Genomic DNA, 26,998 nt, shown 5'->3' on the forward strand with positions numbered 1-26,998 from the left:
AAATCAACAAGTTCTAAAAAATTAATAAATAAACATTGGATGCTTTTTAGCTATAGCTTTTATTTACATCTCCATTCAGTGTTACGTACATAAATACAACAATAATATAAAATAATGCATAAGTTGAGGGGGTTGGAAATTTGGAATTCCAACTGTACAACCTTTGGACCTATAAACTACATGACAAAGCTCTCCAAAGTCCAAAGTCCATACTGCAATCTTATAAAGAAAAGAACAGGAAAAAGTGGAACATACAAATTCAGTGATCACTAATATGTAATATCACATATTTAAAAGCACAAAAAGAATCTGGCCTGAAACATTTTACACAATAAGCCGCAGCTTTAATATCTTCAAGAATTATTAATGAAAAAAAAAATGATCAAATATACGTACATACATTAAAAGAAATTTTATATATATATATATATATATATATATATATATATATATATATTTTTTTTTTTTTTTTTCAACCATCAAATCTAGTGTCCAATCCCAGCAAAATCTCTAACTGTAAACCCAACCTTTTCAAACTTGCCCCTCTCATTGCTCTCTCTGAATTTTAAGTAATCTAAGCAAACAAAGGGGTTGTAAAGCCTCACATTTCCTTCTCCTACCACTTCATCTGGTGCTATGATCACCTTCTCATCCTCAAAGCACCAAAAGAAAGCAAGAGAAAACCGGTTTGCCGGTTGCTTTAATACTACACGATGTTCAGATGACCTGAATTTCTCATTGCTCCAAGCTTGTAACATGTCCCCTATGTTCACCACCAATGTCCCTTCACATGGCCTAATGTCCATCCACTTCCCCTCCTTTGATTTCACTTGAAGTCCTCCTATTTCATCTTGATAGACTATTGTTACACAGCTCATATCAGTGTGCATGCCAAGCCCCTCAACCTCAACTTCCAAACTCTCTGGGGGTGAGTAGTTATTTATTCTCATATACCCATGACAATTCTTGAATTCAGATTCATAATCTTTCTTCCCAAAACCATCCTTCAAGCTCATCAGTAATACCTTTATAATGTTCTTTGATAATTCTTCCATCTTCCTTCCATATTCCTGTAATATCTCACTAACAAAAAGAACATAAGAGTTAAGAAAAGGACAATTCATGGTCAAGTTAGTATGCAAAGAAACTAGCACAAAAGAAAAGAAACAAGCATATAAGGGGTTGGTTGTCTTCCTATAACATATGCAACAACAACAACAACAACAACAAGCATTAGTCTCAAAATTTTGGAGTCCGTTACGGATCCTAAACAGACTATTCAGGGTTGGCCATACATATATATTACCTGAACTCAGAATTCTGTTGGACAAAGAGGGCATTTGCAGAACTTTGAGCAGAGTCAAGAAAGTTTGGTCCTGAAACTCTAAGGCTCTCGAAGTATGGGGAGGCAATGAAATGAGGAGTATATGTTTTGATGGAAGAGAAAGGACCAACTTTAAGTTTAGTGTCAGAAGGGAGGTTGAATAAGTCATTTGAGAGCAGATAGAGTTTGCTAAAAAGATCTTTGGAGATTCCATGATTAATGATGTGGAAGAAGCCCCACGTTTTGCAGGCTTCTGCTAGGGAGGACAGGAAAGATGGGTTTAATGGCTGAGAAATGTCTAAGATGGGAAGCTCTACAGAAGTTTGGGATTCAGACATTATGTATAGAAGTAGAATATAGCTAAAAGGTATGGTTTGTCCACCTAGGTTGGGGCTATTATATATGTATAGATAGTTGGCTAGAGCCTAACAAGACTAGAAGAGAGAGATGCACGCACACATCATCGATGACAAGAGAGAGTTGAGAAAACAATTTTACAACTTGTATACAAAGTAAAAATTAAAATGAAGATCACACCATTCACACCAAGTAATTAAGTAATGCAGATCAACATATAAATCAGTGCAAATAGCATAAATTATAGTGTGTATTTGCTGGTGTCGGTGGTGTGCAGATATAAATTATATAGTTATACCAAAATGACAATTATGCAAGTGATTCATCAGGAAACACAACCATTTAAAAAGGGTTTATATTGAAACTTTAATGTAATGAACGAAAGGCAACTGATAAGATTTGACTATGTTTACTTAGATTTTAGATTATTTAGTTAAGCAAGTCAATGGAAGCATAAAATTGTTTTAATTTAATTTGTAGTGATATGGAGCCAAGACAGGCTGTTAAGGAGGTAGGGTGAGCATTAAGATTTCTTCGTATTCTGTTATGCTTGGATTCTTTGGAAAAAAGTTTTGACCAGCCATGCTTCTTTCTTGGTCACCAAGGATGTAGGCTTGGGGAGTTTTTGGTGAAAAGAGTAACCAGAGAGAGAGAGAGAGAGAGAGAGAGAGAGAGAGAGAGAGAGAGAGAGAGAGCTTAACCAATATCTCTAAAAATTCAAATTTTACTAGTTATTAACCCATGCAATGCACAAAATAATTCGACGAAAATATATAACCCATTGGAAATAGTAGAATGAAGAATAAATTAAAAATATAAAAATATGATCGCTGAAAAGAATTTATGGACGAAAGGATATGAACAACCTTTTTGTTTGAAGTTTTTTAGGTTTACTAAATAGATTGCTTGGACGAGAAAGATTAAGAGAATTATGCAGAAATCGATCCAAATTTTAAGAGTTGACTATTCTTAATGACTGACAGGGTTTTAAAATTGTCACTTCATGAGTGACTTTTCAATGTTTTTTTTTCATTGGTAAGTCTCAAGAAATTTATTGAAGAGAAAAGATTTTTGTTCATCCCTCTTAATAATATTTTGGATTTGTAGTGATAACTAGTTTTTACATTCCACCAAAAAAAAAAACTCTTTCATTTTTTTATTATAATATTTCTAATACGAACGCTCCTCATCATTTCATCATACCATCATAACTTTTAAAATTGTCACTTCATGAGTGACTTTTCAATGTTTTTTTTTCATTGGTAAGTCTCAAGAAATTTATAGAAGAGAAAAGATTTTTGTTCATCCCTCTTAATAATATCTTGGATTTGTAGTGATAACTAGTTTTTACATTCCGCCCAAAAAAAAAAAAAAAAACTCTTTCACTTTTTTATAATAATATTTCTAATACGAACGCTCCTCATCATTTCATCATACCATCATAACTTTTGAAATCATGTGTGGTAGCAATACCAAACCTTCCATACCAAGGAATGAAAATCTTCTTTCCAATTTTTGTGTTCCATTTTATGCTCCACTAATTGTGGTATATCGTGTGTACTACCATAGATCCAAACTATGGCTTGCCTTTTCTCTTTCTCTATCCCTAACCATAATGTTGTTGGAATTTTTTATAGAAAGGAGAGTATTGAGACCTCTTTAAGTATTTGGCTATTTTCTCAGGTGTATGTGATTCCCCTATCTCACGCATACTAGATTATTATAGGAATGAATCCCTTGGAGGTGGCTCCAAAATGCTAGTAAGTTGTTTCGAACTCAGGATCTCATGGATATTATGAAGCTATAGGAACAACTAAGCCAATCCCTTGGGGTTATGCTGCCAAAGTTGAATATTCATTTTTTTTATTATATCTTTTCTGTTTTTAACCATAAAAGTGATGAGCTAAGTTATGGAAGTCTAACGGAAATGATTTTATGTGAGTAAAATAACACTTTAACTATGAGTAGGCACTAACGGGTCAAATCACATGGGGGGTAAAGTTCAATTAATCCATATATATTCAATCATATTTAGTTATATTTTTAATAAATAGAATTACACACATCTATATAATAATAATAATAATAATAATAATAATAATAATAATAATAATAATAATAATAATAATAATAGGTGAAGCTGAGAGAAACTTAAATTAGAATTCCAAATTAGAGTTTCAATTTTGCGCCATGTGTCCTAAATTATTTATTCTTAAAGAGTTTTATTTCTTAATTTTAGAATCAAATGAGAGACCACATCCAAGTGAGTTATTAAATACAAAAATCAAAGAGTTTAGAGTAAATGAGTTGTAAAAAAGAAAAAGTGCTTCACAATAATAAATAAATAAATAACATAGAAAATTTAAATTTTTTACCTAATAATATCCTTATAATTTTTTTTAAAGAGTTAACAAAATATAAAAATGATTATCAGTAGTATTTAAATTATATATATGAATTATATTATGCATCTTATTCTATATCTTTATGTGTATCCATACATACGCATGGGGTTGCAAGCTAGTTTGAAAGATATTCACAAAGTTCTCTAGAATTGTAATCTATAAAATACTAATTAGTTGTATTGTGGAGATGATTGCGTTTAATCTTTAGAAAACTCTTTGATGAGTAAGGGTAAATATTCATGGCATCCCTAAATCTACTTTGGCTCCATTCTTCTTCTATTGTTTCTCTCTAATTTCATGATACATATTTAATTAATCAGTAAAAATAAATTCAAATTCAAATTAAAGAATTTATAATAATAAAAAAGCAACATCCCTAATTTAATTAGAATATTTAGAGAAGATCAAACTTGATTTAAATGAGGATTTGTTTGGTGTTGAGTTGCTTTGATTGTAAAGAATGTGAGATCTAATTAATTTAAATTTACATAGTTTAGCATGAATTGTCACTCTAAAAACTAAATTAAAATATAAATTAGAATGATGACATTAAGTCATGTGGGCTTCAAAAGTATATAATATAAACTAATCATGGGTGTCTCGTCCCCACCCATGAATCTTGAAATTGTAGGTCCAACTACATAAGCAAGTTACAATGATCTTGTACTACGATGGCCAATGGCGCATGCGTGGTTCATCCAGTGGGTGAAAAAGAGAGAGAAGAATTATAGGTAACAAAATGTTTCACTTTTCTAGTAACAGATCGAGCAAGTGAAAGCAACCCATGGCTCAAATCTAGAAACAATTTACAAAAGCAAAATTAATGATAACTGAGTGCTAAAACTCATTGAACTAAGGTGGTCATGTTGTCTAGGGAATACTTTGATAATCAAATTTATACAAAAAATTGATTTCTAGTCACAAGATTGCTCACTTTCCAAATGGGCCATCCAAAGGAACATCATTTCCCTTTGAATGTCAAAAGGTGGCTTCAATGTAATGCCTTGAACAATAGCACATACACCACACATGCAAATCCTTTGGCTACATTGTTGTGGAATTTGCACTTAAAAGTAAACAAAAAAACAAAAACAATGATCCCTCTTCTATCAAAAGCCAGGCAGTGGGGCAAAAGAAACTTCATGATCTTCCATTAATCTAATGAATAATGACTCTTTATAAAGTCATGTAAAGAAATGGGCCAAACCTACTTGTTTCTTGCTTGTCCAAAAGTGGCAGACATTAGTACACACGAATTGACATTATCAAGGTACTCTTTAGCCCACCACTTCTATGATTCTATCAGTATCGTTTAAAGTTCTACTCCCTCGAATCTTGTAGTTTTTGCATTAGGAAATAGGAATACGACACACCGTTCTTCTTTCCCCCTCAGGCATAAGTATACTACACGTCGTATAGTTTTTGTGTAATACGACACTCCGCTTTAAGGTCTTGGTGCAATTGTGTAAACTATAGTTTGAAAAACAGAGGGAGTCTCTCTCTCTCTCTCTCACGCGCGCGCGCGCACACACACACGCAGAACTTACTCACTCAGTTACTCTTTCATTCCCACAAGCATAAACCCTCATTTTCCTCAGAGATAACAAAAATTCACACCCTAAAACTCGTTAGTTCACTATCTAATGTTTACTTATCGTCGGAATGCACTCAAACTGTTTGAAAAAATTACCCACAGGCACATTTGTTTGAGAAACTCCATACATTGCGTAAACTATAGTTCTTTGCACAATAATTATGAAGACCCAGTTGGTTTTTATGCTCAAAGAGAGAATGTAGTATCTTGGACATCTAAGATATCCGGTTTGGTGAGGAAAAACCAGCCAAATGAAGCTGTAGAGCTGTTCAAAAAGATGCTTGAGAATGAAGAAAGGCCGAATTATGTGACGGTGTTAAGCGTAATACGGGCTGTTGGTGCATTGGATTGGGAGGGTATGATGTGGGTAGTTCATGCTTTGGTGATCAAAATGGGGTTTGAATCAGAAGTGTCAGTGCTAACGGCTCTTCTTGGTTGTTATTCCTTTTATGATATGGGAATTGTGTCGAAGTTATTTCATCAGATACCTAGTAAGGATGTAGTTTTATGGAGTGCAATGGTTTCAGCATGTGTGAGAAATGAGCAGTATTTTGAGGCATTGGAGTTTTTCAGGGATATGCAATGTCATGGTGTGCAGCCAAACCATGTGAGCATTGTAAGCATTCTACCTGCTTGTGCTGATCTTGGTGTCTTGTCTTTAGGCAAAGAGATACATGGGTTTTCAATAAAAAGTGTGTTTTATTGTCTTAGAAATGTTCAGAATTCACTTGTAGATATGTATGCAAAATGTAGGAATCTTGAGGCATCAATTCGAGTTTTTAAGGATATATGGAAGAGGGACACAATATCATGGAGGACTATAATTCGTGGGTGTATTGAGAATGAGCGTCCAAAAAAGGCATTGTCTATTTTCTTAAAGATGCGATTATCTTGCTTTGAACCGAATGAAACCATTGTCAGGGATATAGTTGTGGCATCCTCACAGGCAGAAGAACATAAATTTGGGCTGGCATTTCATTGTTACATTCTGAAAGGTGGTTTCTTGGCTTTTGTTTCAGTTGGAACTGTACTTATGAAAATGTACAGTAAATTTGGTGAGGAGGAGTCAGCTAAGACTATATTTGATCAGCTCAATCCCAAAGACCTTATAGCTTGGAGTGCAATGATCTCAGCTTATGCTCAAGGCAGGAATCCCCATAATGCTTTCAATACACTTAAACAGATGCAATCAATGAATGAGAAGCCCAACGAGATCACTATTGTCAGTTTATTACAAGCATGTTCCTCAATTGGTTCTCAAGAGATTGGGGAAAGCATCCATGCTCATGTTATAAAAGTTGGGTACACATTGAATGCATATCTAACTTCAGCCCTCATTGACTTATACTGCAAATTGGGAAGGATAAAGCAAGGAAAGGCTCTTTTTGATAAAATTCCTACCAAAGATCTAATATGTTGGAGTTCAATGATCAAAGGGTATGGGATGAATGGGCGTGGACCTGAGGCACTAAAAACATTCTCGAACATGTTGGATTGTGGGGTAAAACCAAATGACATTGTCTTTATTTCTGTATTATCTGCTTGTAGTCAATGTGGGCTAGAATTTGAAGGTTGGAGCTGGTTTCATTCTATGGAACATAAGTATGGCATTACTCCCAAACTTCCACACTATGCTTGCATGGTGGATTTGCTGAGTCGACATGGAAAGATAGAAGAAGCACTTGAATTTGTAAGAAAAATGCCGGTGAAGCCCGATAAAAGAATTTGGGGAGTTCTTCTTGGGTGTTGTAGATTAACACACAGGTCTATTGAGATTGCAGAGTTTGTAGTTGAACAACTTGTTGCATTGGACCCACATAATACTAGCCATTATGTGTATTTATCAGACTTGCATGCAGAGCAGGGTAGATGGGAAGATGTGGAGAGGCTGGCTAAATTAGTGGATATGACTTATGAGAAGGGTCAAGGACAATTTTAGGAGTACCATGATTGCTTCAAATTCAGTAGATGAAAAAATGTTTAGATCGATTATTTCCTAAAAGTAGGATATTTAAGGATGTAATAATTTTCACAGCCTTTTTAGCTATGTCCACAACGTGACAGCGTTGCCCTTTACTTGTCATATTCAATGCTACCTGCAAATGCAAACAAATGTATTGAGCTTAGTTAGACCTTGTACAATGTTGGCAATTAACATTTAAAATTCAATTAACCACATTCAATAAACGTTGAACTGAAGGGCGACATTGCAAGATAGCAGCCAATTTATCCACAATTATTGCAATATATTTAATAACATCAAAGCAAAATTGGTGAAAATCATTTATTTGAAATAATTCTCTGTTAAAGGATCCTTTTCATTTCTATATGTCCTTTTTATACCATTAGTCCTTTTATCTCTGAATAATTTAGAGTTTTTTTTTTTTTACAAAAAATAAAAAATAAAATTGATCATCATAAATTATGTACATGTACAAACAAACTTTTAAAGACAATTAATTGTTAGAGCAAACACATCAGTCTATGTAAAAATTTTCTCTATTTTACACAAAAAACTCCTTTTAAAATTTTACACATTCACTTTTACAAATTACCCACATCAGTTCATCTATCCTACACCCTCTATTAATTAAATAATAATTTTTTCACTTTTTTTATTAATTTCCTCAACTACCGTGGCGCGTCTTTATTTCATTTCTCCTTTTCTTCCGTTCTGATTAATTTCTCTCTCTCTCTCTCTCTCTCTCTCTCTCTCCTTCTCTTCATTTCTCACTCTCTCTACCCAGATCATCTCTCTCACTCTCTCTCTACCCAGATCAAAGCTCGATCCGAGCTCCGATCCAGCGGTCCGAGCGCGATCGGAGCTCCGATCCAGCGCTCCGAGCGCGATCGCGAGCTCCGATCCGGCGCTCGAGCGCGATCGGAGCTCCGATCCGGCCGCTCGGAGCGCCAGCGCGAGCTCCGCTCCAGCGCTCCGAGAGCGATCGCGAGATCCGATCCGAGCCCCGCTCCAGCGCTCGGAGCGCGATCGCGAGCTCCGATCCAGCGCTCGGAGCGCGATCGCGAGCTCCGATCCAGCGCTCCGACCGCGATCGCGAGCTTCGATCCGCGCTCGGAGCGCGATCCGAGCTCCGATCCAGCGCTCCGAGCGCGATCGCGAGCTCCGATCCGCCGCTCCGAGCGCGATCGCGAGCTCCGATCCGCCGCTCCGAGCGCGATCGCGAGCTCCGATCCGGCGCTCCGATCGCCGATCCGAGCTCCGATCCGGCCGTCCGCGCTCCGATCCACGGCAAGACCCACGAGCTCCGACCGGTCAAGCACCGATCTACAAGTCAAGCACCGATCTATGGTTGTTTGTGTATGTCCGTGTTTTTTTTTTTTTTTTTTGAGCAAAGTATATCTCCGTATTCCGTGTTGAGAAAGTGATGGAGTCCGTTGAGAACGGATCGAGAGAGAAAAAAGGAGCGAAGGGAAAATAGTAAAATATTGTTTAGCCGAGCTACGGTAATCGTGTATATTTACACGCATCGTAGCTCGTGGATGAGTTTCCACATTTTTACCCAGTTTTAGATACACTGATGTAGCTCAAAATGTGTAAAATTGAAAAAAATTTGTATTATACATAATTTTAGATAAACTGATGTGGATGCTCTTAGCTATCTAGTCATGAGAATCCAAACTAAGGTTTTCTTGGATTCTTCCACATATTGACATGGGGGGTCCGGTATCAGGAATTGAAAAAGCTGTCAAAACTTTTTCAATTCTCGATAAAACCTTAAAAAAAATAGTATACTATTGTATGCCCTTAGGACACATGTTAGTAAAATCCAAATAATTAATATAACATATAAAGACACACTTTAACCTAAAAAGCTTATGTTATATTAACTATATATTATTCTCATCATTATTTAATGTGGGACTTCACTCACATGTGTATACCCAACACTTGCTAAGTTGTGACAATGTTCAATTATATAAAGAATAATGTCCTAGTTGTTTTAGACTGTAAATCATATTTGTGATACTTGCCTTGACCATAACACATAATTCACAAATTCTTGTTAAAAAATTGTGGCTAATTGCTTTTTTCAAATGAAGCACTTGCATCCATTATTGAGAGCAATTGTATTTGTAATCCTTTAATAATAATAATTGTATTTAATTCAAATTGAAATTCCTAAAGATTTAAATTGATTGAAGGTACCACCGCACACCCTTAGTGCGATGGTCACTCCACAGGTATAAGTGCTTGTGGAGTGTGGGGGCAAGGGCCGGAGTTCAAGTCTCCAGGAAAGAACTTCACACACATATACACTTAGATTAGGCTAGAGTAGAAATTCTATCTTGTATAAAAAAAAATTGATTGAAGGTTAAAGTTGAAACTTATTCAAGTTTAAAATTCAAGTATGTAACTCTACGATGCATTGATTATGTAGTTACACTCCACAATTACATTGATTACAGGTTTCTTTGAACGTTTATGGTTTTTTTTTTTTAATGTATGATATCCAAAACACCCATCTAGTAAAGTAATTAATTTAGTAAATGAACTTATGAAACTGCCACCATCAATTTTCTTTTCAAAATATAACATCATAAACTCTTTTTCGTGGAATCTCATGCTCTGTCTGCGAGTGTCATATGCCTCCATACACACATGGAAGGAGGGATCCTTGAAATAATTCTTGTTAATGCTGAAGGCATTACACACACAAATCTTGTTGGTATACTTTCTTTTCATTTTCTGTGAAAAAAGTTGTGGTTTTATATTCTCATGAATTTTTCATATGTCGAACCAATTGGACCTGTTTAACATAGTGAATTGGATTATACTGTGATAGGAACACCAGCCTACTACGTTATCATAGAATGTGGAACTCATGTACATAGAAGCAAAGTGTCATCAGGTTTTATCTCATGCTGCTCTTTTCTAATTGCTAAATCAAGGACTCTCAATGCTAATATGATGACCTAGTGTCCAAGTTTTTCTGTGCAGGTGAAGATGATAAGGCCTGGTGGAATGAGAAATTCACATTTGAACACCCATTGTCTGATTGGAAAAGATTGACCCATCTGAAGTTCAAAATTATGAACACAGAATTCCTCAGTGATGGTGGTTTTGTTGGTGAAACCATGTAATGCCCTTTTCCTTCAGCCTAACTAATATAGAAATTTTTGTTCTACTATATTTTCCTACTTCTTTTTGCTCCCAAATGGCACATACATTGAGATCTTGTTGCAAACAAGTATAACTCTAAACAATATTACACTACCCAATAACTTGTTATTCAATTCATATTTTGAAATCCAACCGTTAAATTACATGTTCTAAATGTTCTTAACATGCATGCCAATTTTCATGCCAAACGGATGTAATTTACTATTCGATCCATAAACTCATCTTTTATGCATTGTTTTATACTACAAAAACTTGAATTTAAATAATTAATTGATGACATGGCTATTGATCTTTGATCATCTTTAAATTTTGTAAGTCTAGAGAATATAAAAAGATAATATAATCCAACGGTGGATTTATCAAAATTTACATATAATTAAAAAATATTGAGTGGTGTAACATTACTTAAAGTTACACCAAGTATAACTTTAACCTAACCTTATATATATATGATAAATAAACTAACTGCTAAACACACACACACACATAATTACACTCTCTCACCAAGCTCAAACACATTACTTAATCAAAGTACCACTACAAAATCGCGATATAACTAAAAGAGTACCAAATCTCGCAAATTTATTACTAGTAAATATTTTATTTATTAATAATGTTTTGCCTTATTTAAATTAATTAATTTTGAAATGCAGAATTCACCTTGGTGGAATAATTACAGAGGGAAGTGACAGAGCTTTCCTAGAAGTAAAACCGGCTCCATATAATGTGGTGCTTGAAGATGACACCTACAGAGGCCAAATAAAAATTGGGTTTAAGTTCATTGCAAATGTAAGAATGGTTAGAGAGAAAGTCCAGTATAATTATAGAGAAGAGTTACATTCATAACGTTTTCATAACATTTTTATAAAAAATCTCAAGTATTAAATTGTAAGTGATTTTAATTTGTACCCACCATTGAAATTATTTTTTTACCCACCACTAACAGCTTGCTACCTAGAATTTATTGTAAAATTATTATGAAAATGTTGTAGACTTAGGATTTCTCATAATTCTATGTTTGGTTTGGATGGAGGTATTTAAAGACAAGAATTTGAATTTAACCTTTAGATTTTGGATAACTAAAATACTGTATGAAATGATATATTTTTGGTTAAAATAATATTTTTGTCCCTAACACTTTACTAAAAGTATGTTTTTTTGTGCTTAAACTTTAAAATTTTCTTTTCAAGTTTTTTTTATCTCTAAACTTTATAAAGATTTTTTTTTCAATAGTTTAGAGGCAAAAATTGAGACAAAAACTATTTTCAGCAATTTATAGATAAAAAAAGATATTTTTTAAAAATTAAATAACAGAAAATAAAACATTTTCAATAGTTTAAGAAAAAAAGAAGAACTTTTTAATAGTTTAGAGATTTTTAAAAAAAAAGTTTATAGACAAAATACAAATTTTTCCATTGATAAATTTATAGATGGGTTAGAATTTTATTAATATGCACATTAGAAATGATTAGTTGTAAGATGTTATTTCAAATCTATAATATCAAAAAATTTTATGTTTAAACACTAGTGGTTTGTTAAAATGCTAAACAGATTACAATTACTACTTTGCAGAAAGAAGGGCATGTAATAAAGACAAGAGAGTACATTGCAGAGGAGAAGGAACCAAGAAAATCAATATGCAGTGCGTTTTTGAAATTATGGTGGAGTTCCTTATTTTCCTGTAAACAAAGTGATCACTCCGAAAATAAGCAGAAGGAAAATTAGGCGGATCATCAATCCTGATCAATAATATAGATGATAGAGACTTTAATTTCTGGTGTAACCAATCTTTAGGAGTTATTATTATTATTATTTTCTATCAAAAAAACAATTGGGCACTTCATTCGAGTTATGAATCAAATGGTCAAACTGATATTCTATAGAATGTGTAGTACTAAATATACGTAGAGTTACACATTTTTTAAACCATTAGATTTAAGTAGATCCAACGGTCAAAAAAATACACTCATTAATGCTGATATTCTGATAAGGATCTCATTTATTATCTTTATTCATAACATTCCATACCTATCTCTAATCCAAAAAATAGGTATACTTTTCTCTCTGCTCTTTCTTTCACATCCACTACACGTTTCTCTCTCCTCAATTGCTCTTCCACCTCCATTTTCATAAGGTTCCACCTCCATTTTCAAGTTACACCTGGTGTAACTCTAAAGAGTTACATCTTTTCTAAACCATTGGATTTAAGTAGATCTAACGGTCAAAAAAATGCACTTAATGCTAATATTCTAATTAGTCTCATTAATTATCCCTCATTTATTATATTTTATATCTATCTCTGAGCCCAAAAAAATGTTATATTTGACTCTCTCTACATTTCTCTTTCTATTTCTCCTCTACCGTTGTTCCACCTCCATGGATAGATTGCCGGTAGAAGAAGGAAAAAAAATAATAATAATAAAATAAAACACTGACATCAGTGGTTTGTGAGAAAGAAAACAAAAATGAAAATGAAGAGAAAGAGATAGAGAAGGAAAACAAGTAAATGCAAACAGAAAGCAAGAACTTGCATTAATCAATAGAAAAGTTTCACTAGAAAAAAAGAAAAAGATGGAACAATTTTATGATGTAGGTATTCTTTTACACGAGTATATATATATACTGGAGCACTATATCATTGTGTCCAAATGTTCTTTAGTAATCTTTTTGGTTGGAATGTGGACTGGAGGGGATAGAATTGTTTTAGGAGAGAAAGAAATATCATTACAATTTTAATTTACATACCAATGCTTTCGTTCAATTTTCCATGTTCATTGCCAGCTTTCTCGTCCCCTGCTATCACAATTTTTTTTACAACAGTGAGTTAGACCAGACAGACATTAGCACACATCCGGGCTAGCAAGAGATTAACTATTCATACAGTACATGATAAGCGTAATTCCAAAAAATTATTAAGGCTCTTCTACTTTAGATGAAACTAACTGTCTAAAGAAACTCGTCAGCCGTCCTATGCATTAAATGAAGAAGACGACATCCTCGAGGCCGACGACTTCAACCTTAGCCTGATGACTCCACTTCTAAATAGATGGCATTCGGGAACTGACAAACTAGAACGAGATGGGAAGCTGACGAGAGTAAGCTGATGAGGATAAAGAAGCATTAACGGACCCATCATGGCTTTGCTTGGATTCCATGAATGAGTGTATATGGAAACATCTTGTGCCCCACGAATAACCCTAATCAAGAAGATCTCCACAAGGAAAGAATCCCTTAAGATACACACATTAATAAGGATCTTCCCCACAAGGAAAGACCATCTCCGCCAAGAAATAAATGTCAACTCTACACCACTATAAAAACCTCAAAACCCTCACAAACCAAGGTTCGCATAATTCACGCTAGCTCTGGCACTCTAGAGTTGTGAAAGTTCTCTAACTTGACCATCGGAGGATATTTGGCCAGTACCACACTGATACTCTTTGTATGGTCTTTATCTTTTGAGTTGTGCAAGTTTTTTGTCTAGAGCACGTGAAGACCGTGTGGTTTACTGACAATTTTCGGCATCATTAGTTGGCGTCATATGTGGGGATACAGGAAGTAAGTCATACTACAGCTTCCCAGACAAAGAGTTGCATGGTACTTACTCGCTCAATGGCAACCACCACCAACAACCAAGGGGACGAACCATGTACCACCGCCCTCGAAAGACAGGCTCAGACTCTTGCGGCCACTGTAAAATGCCTTACCAAGCAAAATCACGACCTAGAGGAGCAACTGCGCCAAAAGAATGCAGCGCTTAACACTTAAGAAAAGGAAGGAACCAGCGCTGAAAGGAGGAACCAAGAGGGGCCAGAAGACAGCAATGCCCCAACCAGGCAAGAACGACAGGATACAAGTCGTCCATCCGCCGCAGATACGGCTCCATCCACCACCGCACTTGGTCGCAGAGATGCAGATGATGAAGGAGCAGATGGACATCATGATGAACGCCCTCAAAGGACGAGTATCAAGCGACCTTGACGAGTTGGTCCATCGAACAGACTCACCCTTCACTACATCTATTGCCTTGTTCCCCCTTCCGCCAAAGTTCCGCATGCCACAAGTAGAGGCTTACGACGGATTTAAGGATCCCTTGGATCACCTGGAGACTTGCAAGATCCTGATGCACTTGCAAGGAGTGGCGAACGAGATCATGTGTAGAGCCTTCCCCACTACGCTGAAGGGACCAGCAAGGGTTTGGTTCAGTACGTTGATGCCTAACTCCATTAGCACCTTTAAGGAGTTAAGCACCCAGTTTGCCTCACACTTTATCGAGAGACACAAGTATAAGAAGTCCACTGCATGCTTGATGAACATTAAGTAACGGGAGGATGAAACGCTGAAGTCTTACATAACTCGCTTTAACAAAAAGGCCCTCTCAATTGATGAAGCTGACGACAAGATACTTGTAGCAGCATTCACGAATGGGCTATAGAAAGGTAAGTTTCTGTTTTCTTTATGTAAGAACAACCCAAAAACCATGTCGCATGTGCTTTATAGGGCTACTAAGTACATGAACGCGGAAGATGCCTTACCGGCTCCAAAAGAGAAACCCAAGAAGAGAGAAAGATAAGAGGACATACGGCAAGATAGGGGGCGAAAGATGGCTAGGACCGGAGAACGGCGGGAGGACAGGCGCTCCAAGCCCCCCACAAGGAGGTTCACAAGCTTCACCCTGCTAACTGCCTCGATCGACCAAGTCCTGATGCAGATCAAAGATGAAGGAGCCTTAACATTTCCCAGCAAGCTGAAAGGAGATCCTAATAAGAGGTCTAGAGACACGTACTGCCGCTTCCACCGTGACCATGGTCATGACACGTTTAACTGCTACGACTTGAGGTGACAAATAGAAGCTCGTATCAAACAAGGAAAGTTATAGAGATTCGTCAACATGGAAAGAGCCGACCCACCACAAGAGCAAGTTCCCCGATAGGAGAACGAGCGTCCTAGGCCACCGATAAGAGACATAAGAATGATTGTGGGAGGCACAACGGCCTCTGGCTCATCCAAAAAGGCTAGTAAGACCTACCTAAGGATGGTTCAGAATATCCAGCTAACGTGCTTCTTTCTAAAGATGGTGTGGGCCGACAACCCCATCATCGGGTTCTCAGAGGATGATGCCCGACGTCCCCACCACCCGCATGATGACACACTCGTCGTTAGCATACGAGTAGAAGAGTACAACACACACCGGGTCCTAGTTGACAACGGAAGCTATGCTAACATCCTCTACTACCCGACGTTCCAGCAAATGAGGATTGAAAGGGAACGGCTAGTCCCGACTAATGCCCCGCTCGTTGGATTTGGAGGAACAAGTGTATATCCCCTCGGCACAGTCACATTACCCGTAATGGTCGGAGACTACCTACAATAAATCACAAAGGATGTAATGTTCCTTGCGATCAATTGCTCGCCTGCCTACAATGCCATCCTTGGATGACCTACCCTCAACTCATGGAAGGCCGTGACTTAAACTTATCACCTGATAGTTAAATTCCCCACCGAGTACAAGGTTGGAGAAGTACACGGAGATCAAGTGGCGACGCACGAGTGTTACATAGCAATGTTGGAGGTGGATAACCATTTACAGACCATGAGCATAGAAGAGCAACGGACGGTTGCAGAACCCGTCGAAGGATTGGAGGAGATACCACTCGACAACTCCAAGCTTGAGCGAACAACTAGGATCGGCACTCTTTGCCAGTCCGACAATTCGTCAAGTGCTCACGACGCTTCTCATGACGCTTCTAAAAGAAAACCAAGACGCCTTTGCCTGAAGCTATGAAGACATGCCCGAGATCAACTTTTCAGTTATGGTGCACAGGTTGAATGTGTCGCCCACTTTTCCCCCTACCCGTTAGAAGAAGAGAGTGTTCGCCCAGGAATGAGACCGAGCTATAGCAGAGGAAGTCCGCAAGTTACAAGATGCAGACTTTATCAGAGAATTATACTACCCCGACTGGCTGGCCAATATGGTGATGGTTAAGAAAGGCAACGGGAAATGGAGGATGTGCGTGGACTTCATGGATTTGAACAAAGCACGCCCCGAGGATAGCTACCCCTTCCTACAAGTTGATGTTTTAGTAGACTCTACAACCCTTCACCAATTATTGAGCTTAATGGACGCTTTTTCTGGCTATAATCAGATCAGACTAGATGAATCCGATCAAGAAAAAACTTCGTTTGTCACCAGCCAAGGCCTTTTATGCTACAAAGTAATGTCATTTGGTCTCAAGAACGCGGGCGCAATGTATCGGAGGCTAATGAACAAGATGTTTGCACATCAGATTGGAAGAAAAGTCCAAGTCTACGTTGATAACATGCTGGTAAAAAGCCAAAGAGAGGACGACCTCAAGGAGACCTTCAACACCCTCTGCTCTTACAACATGAAGCTCAATCTGAGTAAGTGTGCATTTGGAGTGACGACGGGGAAGTTCCTAGGGTTCGTGGTGTCCCGGAGAGGTATCAAAGTCAATCTAGACAAGATCCCGGCCATATTGGAGATGTCACCACCTAGGAACGCGAAAGAAGTACAAAGCCTCAACTGCAAGGTAGTCGCGCTGAATAAGTTCGTATCAAGGGCAACGAACAAGTGCCTACCTTTCTTCTGTACACTGAAAAAATCTTTTGAGTGGACGGTCGAGTGTCAACAAGCATTTGAATAATTGAAGGCCTACCTCTCTTCACCGCCATTGCTAAGTTCCTCCAAACTAGGGGAAGAACTATTCCTCTACTTGGCTATATTTCCAGTTGCCGTCAGTGCAGCCTTAGTTAGGAAAGAAGATAGGGTGCAAAAGCCTGCCTATTACACTAGCCGAGCACTCCGAGGCGCGGAGGAAAGATACCCACCAATGGAAAAGCTCGCCTTTGCTTTAGTCACTGCAGCTCATAAGCTCAAACCATACTTCCAAGCCCACACTGTGGTCGTCATGACTGACAAGCCTCTGTGAAGAGCAATGAGTAGTCCTGATGCTGCTGGACGGATGACGCTATGGGCGATAGAATTAAGTGAATTTGATGTACAATACCACCCCCGAACCTCCATAAAGGGACAAGTAGTCGCCGACTTTATTGTAGAGTTCACCCGCATGGAAGGCCAAGGGGCGAAATAACATCCTCAATGGAGCGTCCATACAGACGGATCGTCTAACAAGCATGCTGGCTGGGTCGATGTAGTACTCCATTCCCCAGAAGGAGACGAGATCGAATGTATGGTTCATCTGGATTTCCCAACGACTAACAACGAAGCAGAGTACAGAGATTTGGTGGCAGGGCTAGATCTCATAAAAGCTGCAGAGGCAACAAGTGTGGTCTTATATTGCAACTCTCCAGTCGTCACCAGTTAAGTGAACGGGGACTTTGAATGCAAAAGGGAGAAGATGAAAAGGTATTTGGAGTAGGTACAGAGACGACTAGGCGAGCTGCAGGCCAAGGTCGTCCAAGTCCCTAGAGAAGCAAATGAGAAAGCTAATTGCCTTGCCAAAGCCACCTCAGCAGAACACGTGCTAATCCCTAGTAAGGTACTCTTTTTTGTTCAGCTATCACCTTTAATAAATGACGTCGATGTGCAGGAGATAGACTTGGGAAGCAACTGGACTACACCGATAGTTTCTTATTTGAAAAACGGTACACTACCCAACGATAAGAAGGCCGCGAGAAAGCTGAAGGTCCAGGCAGCACGGTTCGTTCTAATAAAATACGTCATGTACAAGAGACGCTTTTCCCGCCCGTACCTAAGATGCTTAAGCCCTGAAGAAGCGGACTATGTTATGAGGGAAGTCCATGAAGGCATCTGCGAGAACCACTCAGGGTCACGATCGTTGGTGCACAAGCTGATTCAGGCTAGATACTACTAGCTTACTATGCAGAAGGATGCCCACGTTTATCTCAAAGCTTGCGACAAATGTCAAAGGTTCAGCAATGTGATCAGGCAGCCGACGGAAGAGCTTACCCCCATGATGGCCCCGTGGCCTTTTGCTCAATGGGGACTGGACATCATGGGCCCATTTCCAATAGTGATGAGACAGTTGAAATTCTAAAAAATTATTAAGGCTCTTCTACATTAGATGAAGCCGATGATCTAAAGAAACTCGCCAGCCGTACTATGCATTAAATGAAGAAGACGATGTCCTCGAGGCCAACGACTTCAACCTTAGCCTGACGACTCCACTTTTAAACAGGCGGCATTCGGGACCTGACGAACTAGAACGAGATGGGAAGTTGAAGAGAGTAAGCTGACGAGGATAAAGAAGCCTTTGATGGACTCAGCATGGCTTTGCTTAGACTCCATAAATGAGTGTATATGGAAACATCTTGTGCCCCACGAATAGCCCTAATCAAGGGGATCCCTACAAGGAAAGAATCCCTTAAGATACGCACATTAATAAGGATCTTCCCCACAAGGAAAGACCCTTTCCGCTAAGTAATGAATATTAACTCTACACTACTATAAAAACCCTAAAGTCTTCACAAACCAAGGCACGCATAGTTCATCCTAGCTTTGGCACTCTAGAGTTGTGAAAGTTCTCTAACTTGACTGTCAGAGGGTATTTGGCTGTTACCACACCAATACTCTTTGTAGGGTCTTCATCTTTTGTGTTGTGTAGGTTTTTTTTCTAGAGCACGTGAGGACCATGTGGCTTACTGACGATTTTCGGCATCATCAATACATAAAAGAATTAAAAAAAAAGATTCTTAACTATTTTGATTTGTCAAACTGTCATAGCAATACCAAATTTCCCCATGGTTTTTTTATCATAATTAGATAACATCGATCTTGAAATGAAATCTCCATTTTAGGATCCCTAGTAAATGTTGTCTATTCTTAACTTTAAAATTGGCCTACCAAAGAAAGGCAAGTCTATAATGGAGATGCACCTGTCAAGATTTCTCTCTCTCTCTCTCTCTCTCTCTCTCTCTCTCTCTCTCTCTCTCTCTCTCTCTCTCTCTCTCTCTCTCTCTCTCTCTCTCTCTCTCACGGCTTTGGATATTGATAAAAACAAGTGAGTGTTCCTTTCAATTTCAGTGTTCCGCTGTTTCTGTTTGTTTTTTTTTTTTTTTATCCTGTCGGCAACCTATCCGTAAAGGTGAAACAACAGTGAAGGAGAAAGAGACAGTGAGAGAAATGTAGTGAGAGAGTCAGACATAACACTTTTTTTGGGTTTAAAAACAGGTATAAAATATAATAAATGAGGGATAATTAATGAGATCCTAATTTTAATATTAACATTAATGGGGGTATTTTTTTTACCATTGGATCTACTTAAATCCAATGGTTTAAAAAATGTGTAACTTGAACCCATTTAATATATATATATATATATATATATAGTGTCTTTATTAATATCTATTTATGATATTAATTAGTATTCTACATTAAAGTATTAGAATTTTTTTTTTTTTGGGTATAAGATGAATCAGATGATTGAATCTTTATTAAGCTTTTAACTTTTAGTCTTTTTTTTTTTTTTTTGTTATTTATCTTATTTAGCTGCTCCTTCATTATTTCTACTGTCTTAGTTTTATTTTATTTTATTTTTCCTATGAAAAATCTCTTAATATTTCTTTATTTTCTTCTTAGATTGTTTTGGCCTTTGCTTATCCTTTCTTTATGTTAGTCAGTCTCACTCTGGCAATTTTACTTTTATATTTCGTATTTTTTTCTTCATAAATCCCAATATCATTTCTTTTATGTTCTCAAAATAATTAAAAAGTTCTCTCAAAAGTTTTGTAATTTAATTGAGTGGTACTTTTTGGTGCTCTTAGAAGTTTGAACACTCAACTTATTTAAAAAAAATTATTTCTTAAACGAAGAGTCTTGTAGTTCAACTAGTTAGCATTTTCTTTCTCAAAAAATAAAATAAAACTAATTGGTATTTCCTAACATTTGTAATGAGGATATCTAGGATTCAAATCCCCCACTCCCATCTATTGATATATATATATATATATATATATATATATATATATATATATATATATATATATATATATATATATATATATATTAAAAAAAAGTATTTCTTACACTTCCACCCTAAAAACATTTTTGGTTAATAATATTTGGAAAAATCTATCAACAAATGTTTGTTTCATGTCAAATTTTTTTTTTATTTTTTTATCTGTAGTTAATCAACTGCAAGCCATCATTAAGGATTTGCACAAATCCAAAACAAATTTGGAACTCCTAGAATCAAAACTCTTTTGGACAAGAACAATGATGATATCAATTGGAGAAGCAACTCACTATATATACGATTTTATCAGTCAAATTAACTACAATTCTGTAAGATAAATGAATTTTATCTTAAATTCTTATTTGGCCAATCAGGCCATAGGCTAGTTGACAACTTCTTTTAATAACTGGCATATTGTTCTGTAGAGGCTTGGAATAAGAGACTCAACTCTCAAGTGGTACATGCAATTTTTTTTATTTGATTTTTTCATGGAAATTTATTATTATTATTTTTTTATACAAGATAGAATTTCTACTCTAGCCTAATCTAAGTGTATATGCGTGTGAAGCTCATTCTTAGATACTTGAACCCCAGTCTTTGCTCCCACACCTAACAAGCACTTATACTTGTGGAGTGACCAACGCACCAAAGGTACGCGGTGTTGAAATTTATTTATTTATTTTGAGGAGAAGAGGTACATGCTTATTTATAAAGAAACTTTGACCTCAACTTATTAATTAGTATAAGAAAGTCCTTGATTCCATGTACCCTTATCACATTTTAGGAGCCAACCGACAAGGAGTCAGAAGCCTGAGAAATGGGATGCACGTCTATTTCACGACCTAATTCGATAAAAATTTGTTCAACAGCTGGATTAGATAATCACTAATTTATTTGTATCTCAAACAAATTAAGCTAAGAATTTTTCTAATTTTATTTTTAAAGGATGAAATGCTTTCTAAGCCAACCTCCGACCAAGCTGCTAGCTATTGCATCATATTAAATTTCCAAAACATGATTCTCTCAAAAACCAAAAAAAAAACAAAAACAAAAAAGAAATTCCTAAACATGATATTTTGATCCTGATTCTTTTTTCTTTTTCTTTTTTTCTTTCTTTCTAATTTTTGGATCAATTAAATTTTGAGAGTTTTGACAGCTCAAATGGGTTTTAGGTATTAATAATTCATGATATTCCAAATCCTAAATTGCTATTGTATAATTTGTATTTATAAATTATAATGATGTTGCCATATTTAATTCCAAGTTGACTCATTGTGGGCCAACAAACACTGGGAATCAGAAAACAAATTAAATGTAATTATTAACTTTTTAAAAGGAAAGTGTTTCAATTAGCGTCCTTAAAACTCTGTCATCGTCTGATTTTTATGTTCGTGTGGTTCACATGCAGATTAGGAGTCATGTAATTATAATAAATATGGATGATCCATTACACTCTGATTTACTCGGAATCTTAACATTATTTTTTGATTTTTTTTTAACAAATGAGGGTGTTTAGAATTTTCCATTCCATACGTATTGGGTTATTATAAGAAAGAATCTTATCAAAGTAGCCTCAAGATACTGACAAGATGTTTTAAATCTAATATCTCATAGATATCACGAGACCTTAAGAACCACTAAATCAACCCTTAAATCTTGAATATCTCATTAAATATACTAGAAAAAAGAGTCTCAATTTAACTAGAATGTCCGTGAGATCGCTAATGTAATTGAATCCACTTTAAGAAACAAATAAAGATTTCAATTTTTAACTTCTAATTAAGTGAGGTGATTGAGACATCACAAAATTGGTGTTACTTTCCCTGGTATTCATTTGCCACATTGTCATTCACAGTAATATGACATGACTTCCCCCATAAAGGCCATAATATGCGGGAAGTGATTTTTTTATTTTTTTGAATTTCTTTTTTCAAAAACTTATTTTCGGCTTTAAGGAAAAAAAAAAAAAAAAAAGACCCCTTAACGCCATTGTTGTCTACTTGTCTTAGTTTTTTTTTTTTTTGATGGGTCTACTACTCTACTTGTCTTAGTTTGATAGGTAATAAACAATCATCACAGAGCGACGCTATAAATTTGAATCCTATCATTTCTATAATTTATAAAAATAAAAAACAACTTAAGTGAGTATAATAAGTATACTAGTTTATCTTAAGGCTTAGTTTGCATTTATGTACTGTTTTTTAAAATTGTACATTCAAATTACAGCTGTACTTTATTTTTTAAGCCCAACAAATCAATAAAAATACAATAACTCTAGTCACCAAAAACTTCACGCCCTTTAATGCCAGATAGGATGGCCACAATTGACTGATAATTTTTGCACAAAGGCATACAAATTCATAAATTGATGAATTCAAGACTGACGCGTCTAGTTCCTCCACAGGTCACATCTACAAATGGATTTTTTTTTTTTCATAATTTTCCATTAATAATTGCAATTAAATAATTTATATGTTGAATATTTTTTCATTATATTATTGCTCACGTTTTCACCACCACAGAAGAAAGCCCAACCGACCCATATATATATTCTTATTTCTTCTTTCACCCAAAAAAATAAGAGGAAAAAAAAACATATATCTAATATTGGTGTCCAAATAATCAGTCACATATTGCATGTCCTATTATATTTTTGCAATCATCAAGCCATTCTTTCTCTAAATCTATTGCTAAAATTTAGCCATTCTTGCAACGGGGTCTCTCATACTACTATCAAAGTAAGGTCAAACTGCAAGATTTCAGTGCCGAATATTCTTGTTCATCATCTTCTTTGATCATGGTGATATGGGATTTCTTTTTCTCAAAGAAAGCTATTCTTTAGGAAAGAAAAGGTTTTCATGGCATAAAGATTGCAAATACTTAGGAGGGAACTGTTTCAAACGTTACTCAGCTTGCTTCTCAACAGTTTTAAATTCAAATCTTGCTAATAAAGGTAACATGAAAGAATATTAGACCGTTGTTCTTTAGCTAACCGTTTGCCTTTCAATTTTTAAATTCCAGTTCATAACCTCTTGAAAATTTTGCCATAACATTGCTTTATAGCTAAAGCTTTTAGTGAATATATTCAGTGAATTATTTTCCATTTTCTGACAACAATAACAACAGCTCATAAACCTCTTTTGCTTTTTGTTCCAAGGAAGAAAGAAAAAAAAAGATTCATACTTTTTAACTCTATAAGCTGTACAATTTTAGGCCATTCCCGGGACCATCTTTTTAATCAGAGTCCCATCAAATTGCTATTTCTTTCTGATGAAATTTAGAGCCCACCAACCCAATTTGTGACACTTCATGATTGTGTGCAGTGCAGGTTTGAGTAATTAGACCATAAGTTGTAAAAAGCTCAAATGGATACACTGTCTAATTCTGATGATTATGATTTGGGTTATCAGCCTTCACTCTCTTCAGTGGATCAAAATGATCATTCAACCTCAGAAACTCCAGGGCGTTCGACACTGAGTGGCAGTCCTTATGCATATTGCAGGACTAATTCTGAGACCTCAGCCTTCTCAGAGCAAACAGATGACAACAATAGCTTTTCGAGTGAACCTTCTCCTTGTCGATGGCCAGTAGCCAAATCCAGATCCCTTACCAGACTAGGCATGAAACCCAAGAAGAAAATTCTTGACGATAAACTTGATGATCATGAAACTACTGATTTAGGTGAGTTGGTGTAGTCACGTTTTAGATATTTGATTCTTTGTACTTGCCAGAAATGCAAAAGCAATCCTTTTTTGCTAAATCTTTGTGAAATTCTTGGCAGAGCTTGAAATGATGAAGGAAAGATTTGCAAAGCTTTTGTTGGGGGAAGACATGTCTGGAAGTGGGAAAGGTGTCTCAACTGCAGTTACCATCTCAAATTCCATAACCAACCTCTATGGTAATTCTTTTGTAACAAATTTAAAAGACTAATGTAGAGTGACTATGCTTTATATATTTCAATATAACCACAAATCTTTGTGATCTTCTGCAGCAACTGTATTTGGACAAAATTTGAGGCTAGAACCTCTGAATCCTGAGAAGAAGGCTTTATGGAAAAGAGAAATGGATTGTCTTTTATCTGTGTGTGATTTCATAGTAGAATTTGGCCCAATCTTGCAAGATTTAGATGATGGGACAACTGTGGAGGTGTAACTCTTTAGATACATATCTGACCCTTTTCTTTTTCTTTTTTTTGCTTCTTTTTAACGTAAGTTTATGATGTCTTTTAGGTGATGGCGAGTACACCAAGATCAGATATTTATATTAACCTTCCTGCATTGCAAAAGCTTGACATGATGCTCATAGTAAGAAAACGTTTATTTGCTAAAAGCTGCACTCTTTTCTCAGAGGAACGCTGGTTTCTCTTAGGGATCGCTTACAAAAACATAAATTTTCTTTCTTTGACAGGAAATATTGGATACTTTCGAAGATACAGAATTCTGGTATGCAAAACAAGGGAGCATGTCAGGGAATTCAATTCGTACAGGCTCATTTCGAAAGTTTACTCAGAGGAAGGAAGAGAAATGGTGGTTGCCTGTTCCATGTGTAGATCCACGTGGCCTCTCTGAGAAGGCAAGGAAGCACTTGCAGCACAAACGTGACTGTGCTAATCAAATTCACAAAGCTGCCATGGCCATCAACAGTACTATTCTTGCAGAGATGGAAATCCCAGACACATACATTGCAACTCTTCCAAAGGTTAGCCCTCTTAGCTGATCCTACATATTGGGAAGTAATTGGTTAATTGATTTGGAGATTATTTTAAATTATTTTATAGAACTTCTCTAAGTGTCAAATTTAGATACAAAAATTTGGGCAGAAAATAGAAGTGATAACATGTTAAGTCCAAAAATGAATATTGGAACTGAAGTTCATTCTATATAGTGATCACAAATTGCCTATTTCTTTTTCTGACAACATTTCCTACAAAAATTTGTACACAGAGTGGAAAAACATGTCTAGGAGATTCGTTTTATCGCTATATGTGTACAGCAGACCAATTCTCACCTGACCATCTTCTTGACTGTCTAAATATGACATCCGAACATGAAGCACTAGAGCTTGCAGACAGGGTTGAAGCTTCCATGTACACATGGAGGCGTAAAGCATGTCTAAGCAATTCAAAATCATCCTGGGACCTGGTAAAGGATCTCATGGCTGAAACTGACCGGTGTGACAAAAATCATGTCCTAGCAGAGAGGGCCGACAGTTTATTGTTCTGCCTGAAGCAAAGGTATCCTGAACTGTCACAAACAACCTTGGACACAAGCAAGATTCAGTGCAATAAGGTAAGTTTATTATGTCCATCTATAAATTCATATGAAAGCAACCTTGAATCACAGCAAACCATGCCATGCTCATTTGTAATTTGAAACAGTAACATTTTTTGCATGCTTCATGGAAGTTGGGACTGGGGCAAAATTTAAGCACAGCTACATAAAGTGTTGTACCTTGGCTCCTTGATGAAACTCAAACACGTGGTTACATTGACTAAAACAGCACAAACATTATTACAATTTCCAAGGACAAGATATTGGCCAATGCAACCACATGATTGAATTTTGCCGTAAAACATAAGTTACACCACCTAAGGAATTGGACCATGCATATGCAATGATTAAAGACTTAAAGAGGCAATTACTTTTTGCAGGACGTGGGGAAAGCAATACTAGAGAGCTACTCAAGGGTGTTGGAAGGTCTTGCTTTCAACATTGTGGCTTGGATTGAAGATGTTCTTTATGTAGACGGAACTACGAGAAATGAACAATAAAGCCAGAAGAAATGGGCCCAACATCAAAGTTGAAGACATGCATGCTTTTCTCTGGCAGTTCATCTCAACTATTTTTACTACAAATTTTCCAAGAAGGAAGAGAGTGTATGATCCTAGGATGTTTAATTGTACGTGCATGAACTTGAATTGTTAGCTGTAATACGTAAAACAATTTGTTTACATTCGTTTAATGAATTTTAGCTTAACTTGTACATTATCGCCTGTAAAACAAACTAGAAATTTAGCAGGTCCATAAATCCCAAGCTATATATCCTAAATAAAAATATGAATAATATATCTTCAGAGATTTTTAATTTTAAAAGTATTTCCAAATTAAATCCTGAATATTTAATTCTAATAGCATCCATGCCGTAATTTCAATTTATTTTTATTTTAGCTGGCAATCTAGATCCTCTAGTCCCTAGAATGCCTGTATTAATTAATTAAAA

The 26,998-nt window shown here is 36.2% G+C and overlaps 4 protein-coding genes across 5 annotated transcripts; 3 read left to right on the top strand and 1 right to left on the bottom strand.

The window, feature by feature from the left end:
- Positions 1-300: 300 nt before the first annotated feature.
- On the bottom strand, positions 301-1,853 carry LOC142641522 (gibberellin 20-oxidase-like protein). The gene is made up of 2 exons (XM_075815956.1): positions 1,307-1,853; positions 301-1,083 (listed from the first exon to the last, which is right to left on the bottom strand). The coding sequence occupies exons 1-2, from the start codon at positions 1,660-1,662 to the stop codon at positions 486-488; spliced, it is 954 nt and encodes a 317-aa protein (XP_075672071.1). The 5' UTR covers positions 1,663-1,853; the 3' UTR covers positions 301-485.
- Positions 1,854-5,534: 3,681 nt separating this feature from the next.
- Positions 5,535-7,806, top strand: LOC142641359 (pentatricopeptide repeat-containing protein At3g53360, mitochondrial-like). The gene has a single exon (XM_075815776.1). It carries the CDS (start codon positions 5,730-5,732, stop codon positions 7,617-7,619), a length of 1,890 nt encoding a protein of 629 aa, XP_075671891.1. The 5' UTR covers positions 5,535-5,729; the 3' UTR covers positions 7,620-7,806.
- A 2,495-nt stretch (positions 7,807-10,301) lies between these two features.
- On the top strand, positions 10,302-14,591 carry LOC142640238 (elicitor-responsive protein 3). The gene is made up of 5 exons (XM_075814313.1): positions 10,302-10,368; positions 10,486-10,551; positions 10,641-10,779; positions 11,477-11,612; positions 14,379-14,591. Exons 1-5 carry the CDS (start codon positions 10,302-10,304, stop codon positions 14,589-14,591), a joined length of 621 nt encoding a protein of 206 aa, XP_075670428.1.
- An 8,821-nt stretch (positions 14,592-23,412) lies between these two features.
- LOC142638186 (rop guanine nucleotide exchange factor 3) lies at positions 23,413-26,761 on the top strand. Of its 2 annotated transcripts, XM_075812201.1 has the most exons (8): positions 23,413-23,732; positions 24,190-24,460; positions 24,561-24,677; positions 24,771-24,925; positions 25,009-25,083; positions 25,187-25,477; positions 25,723-26,067; positions 26,430-26,761. In XM_075812201.1, exons 2-8 carry the CDS (start codon positions 24,400-24,402, stop codon positions 26,547-26,549), a joined length of 1,164 nt encoding a protein of 387 aa, XP_075668316.1. In that variant the 5' UTR covers positions 23,413-23,732; positions 24,190-24,399; the 3' UTR covers positions 26,550-26,761. The 2 variants fall into 2 exon arrangements, with proteins under 2 accessions (XP_075668316.1, XP_075668314.1); XM_075812199.1 differs by lacking the exon at positions 23,413-23,732 and having other exon boundaries at positions 23,823-24,460.
- Positions 26,762-26,998: the final 237 nt, after the last annotated feature.

The sequence above is a fragment of the Castanea sativa genome, chromosome 6 (genome assembly GCF_040712315.1).
Source record: "Castanea sativa cultivar Marrone di Chiusa Pesio chromosome 6, ASM4071231v1".
Classification (NCBI taxonomy): Eukaryota; Viridiplantae; Streptophyta; class Magnoliopsida; order Fagales; family Fagaceae; genus Castanea; species Castanea sativa.

What these genes read in the sequence shown, in the direction of transcription:
- LOC142641522 (XM_075815956.1), bottom strand. Translation starts at nt 1,662, where the DNA reads ATGTCTGAATCCCAAACTTCTGTAGAGCTTCCCATCTTAGACATTTCT. An exon ending in CAACAGAATTCTGAGTTCAG is followed by an intron (nt 1,084 to 1,306) that starts GTAATATATATG and finishes TCTTTTTGTTAG; the next exon opens with TGAGATATTACAGGAATATG.
- LOC142641359 (XM_075815776.1), top strand. Translation starts at nt 5,730, where the DNA reads ATGTTTACTTATCGTCGGAATGCACTCAAACTGTTTGAAAAAATTACC.
- LOC142640238 (XM_075814313.1), top strand. Translation starts at nt 10,302, where the DNA reads ATGGAAGGAGGGATCCTTGAAATAATTCTTGTTAATGCTGAAGGCATT. An exon ending in TACACACACAAATCTTGTTG is followed by an intron (nt 10,369 to 10,485) that starts GTATACTTTCTT and finishes ATACTGTGATAG; the next exon opens with GAACACCAGCCTACTACGTT. An exon ending in GGTTTAAGTTCATTGCAAAT is followed by an intron (nt 11,613 to 14,378) that starts GTAAGAATGGTT and finishes GTGGGGATACAG; the next exon opens with GAAGTAAGTCATACTACAGC.
- LOC142638186 (XM_075812199.1), top strand. Translation starts at nt 24,145, where the DNA reads ATGGATACACTGTCTAATTCTGATGATTATGATTTGGGTTATCAGCCT. An exon ending in TTCCATAACCAACCTCTATG is followed by an intron (nt 24,678 to 24,770) that starts GTAATTCTTTTG and finishes GATCTTCTGCAG; the next exon opens with CAACTGTATTTGGACAAAAT. An exon ending in AGCTTGACATGATGCTCATA is followed by an intron (nt 25,084 to 25,186) that starts GTAAGAAAACGT and finishes TTTCTTTGACAG; the next exon opens with GAAATATTGGATACTTTCGA.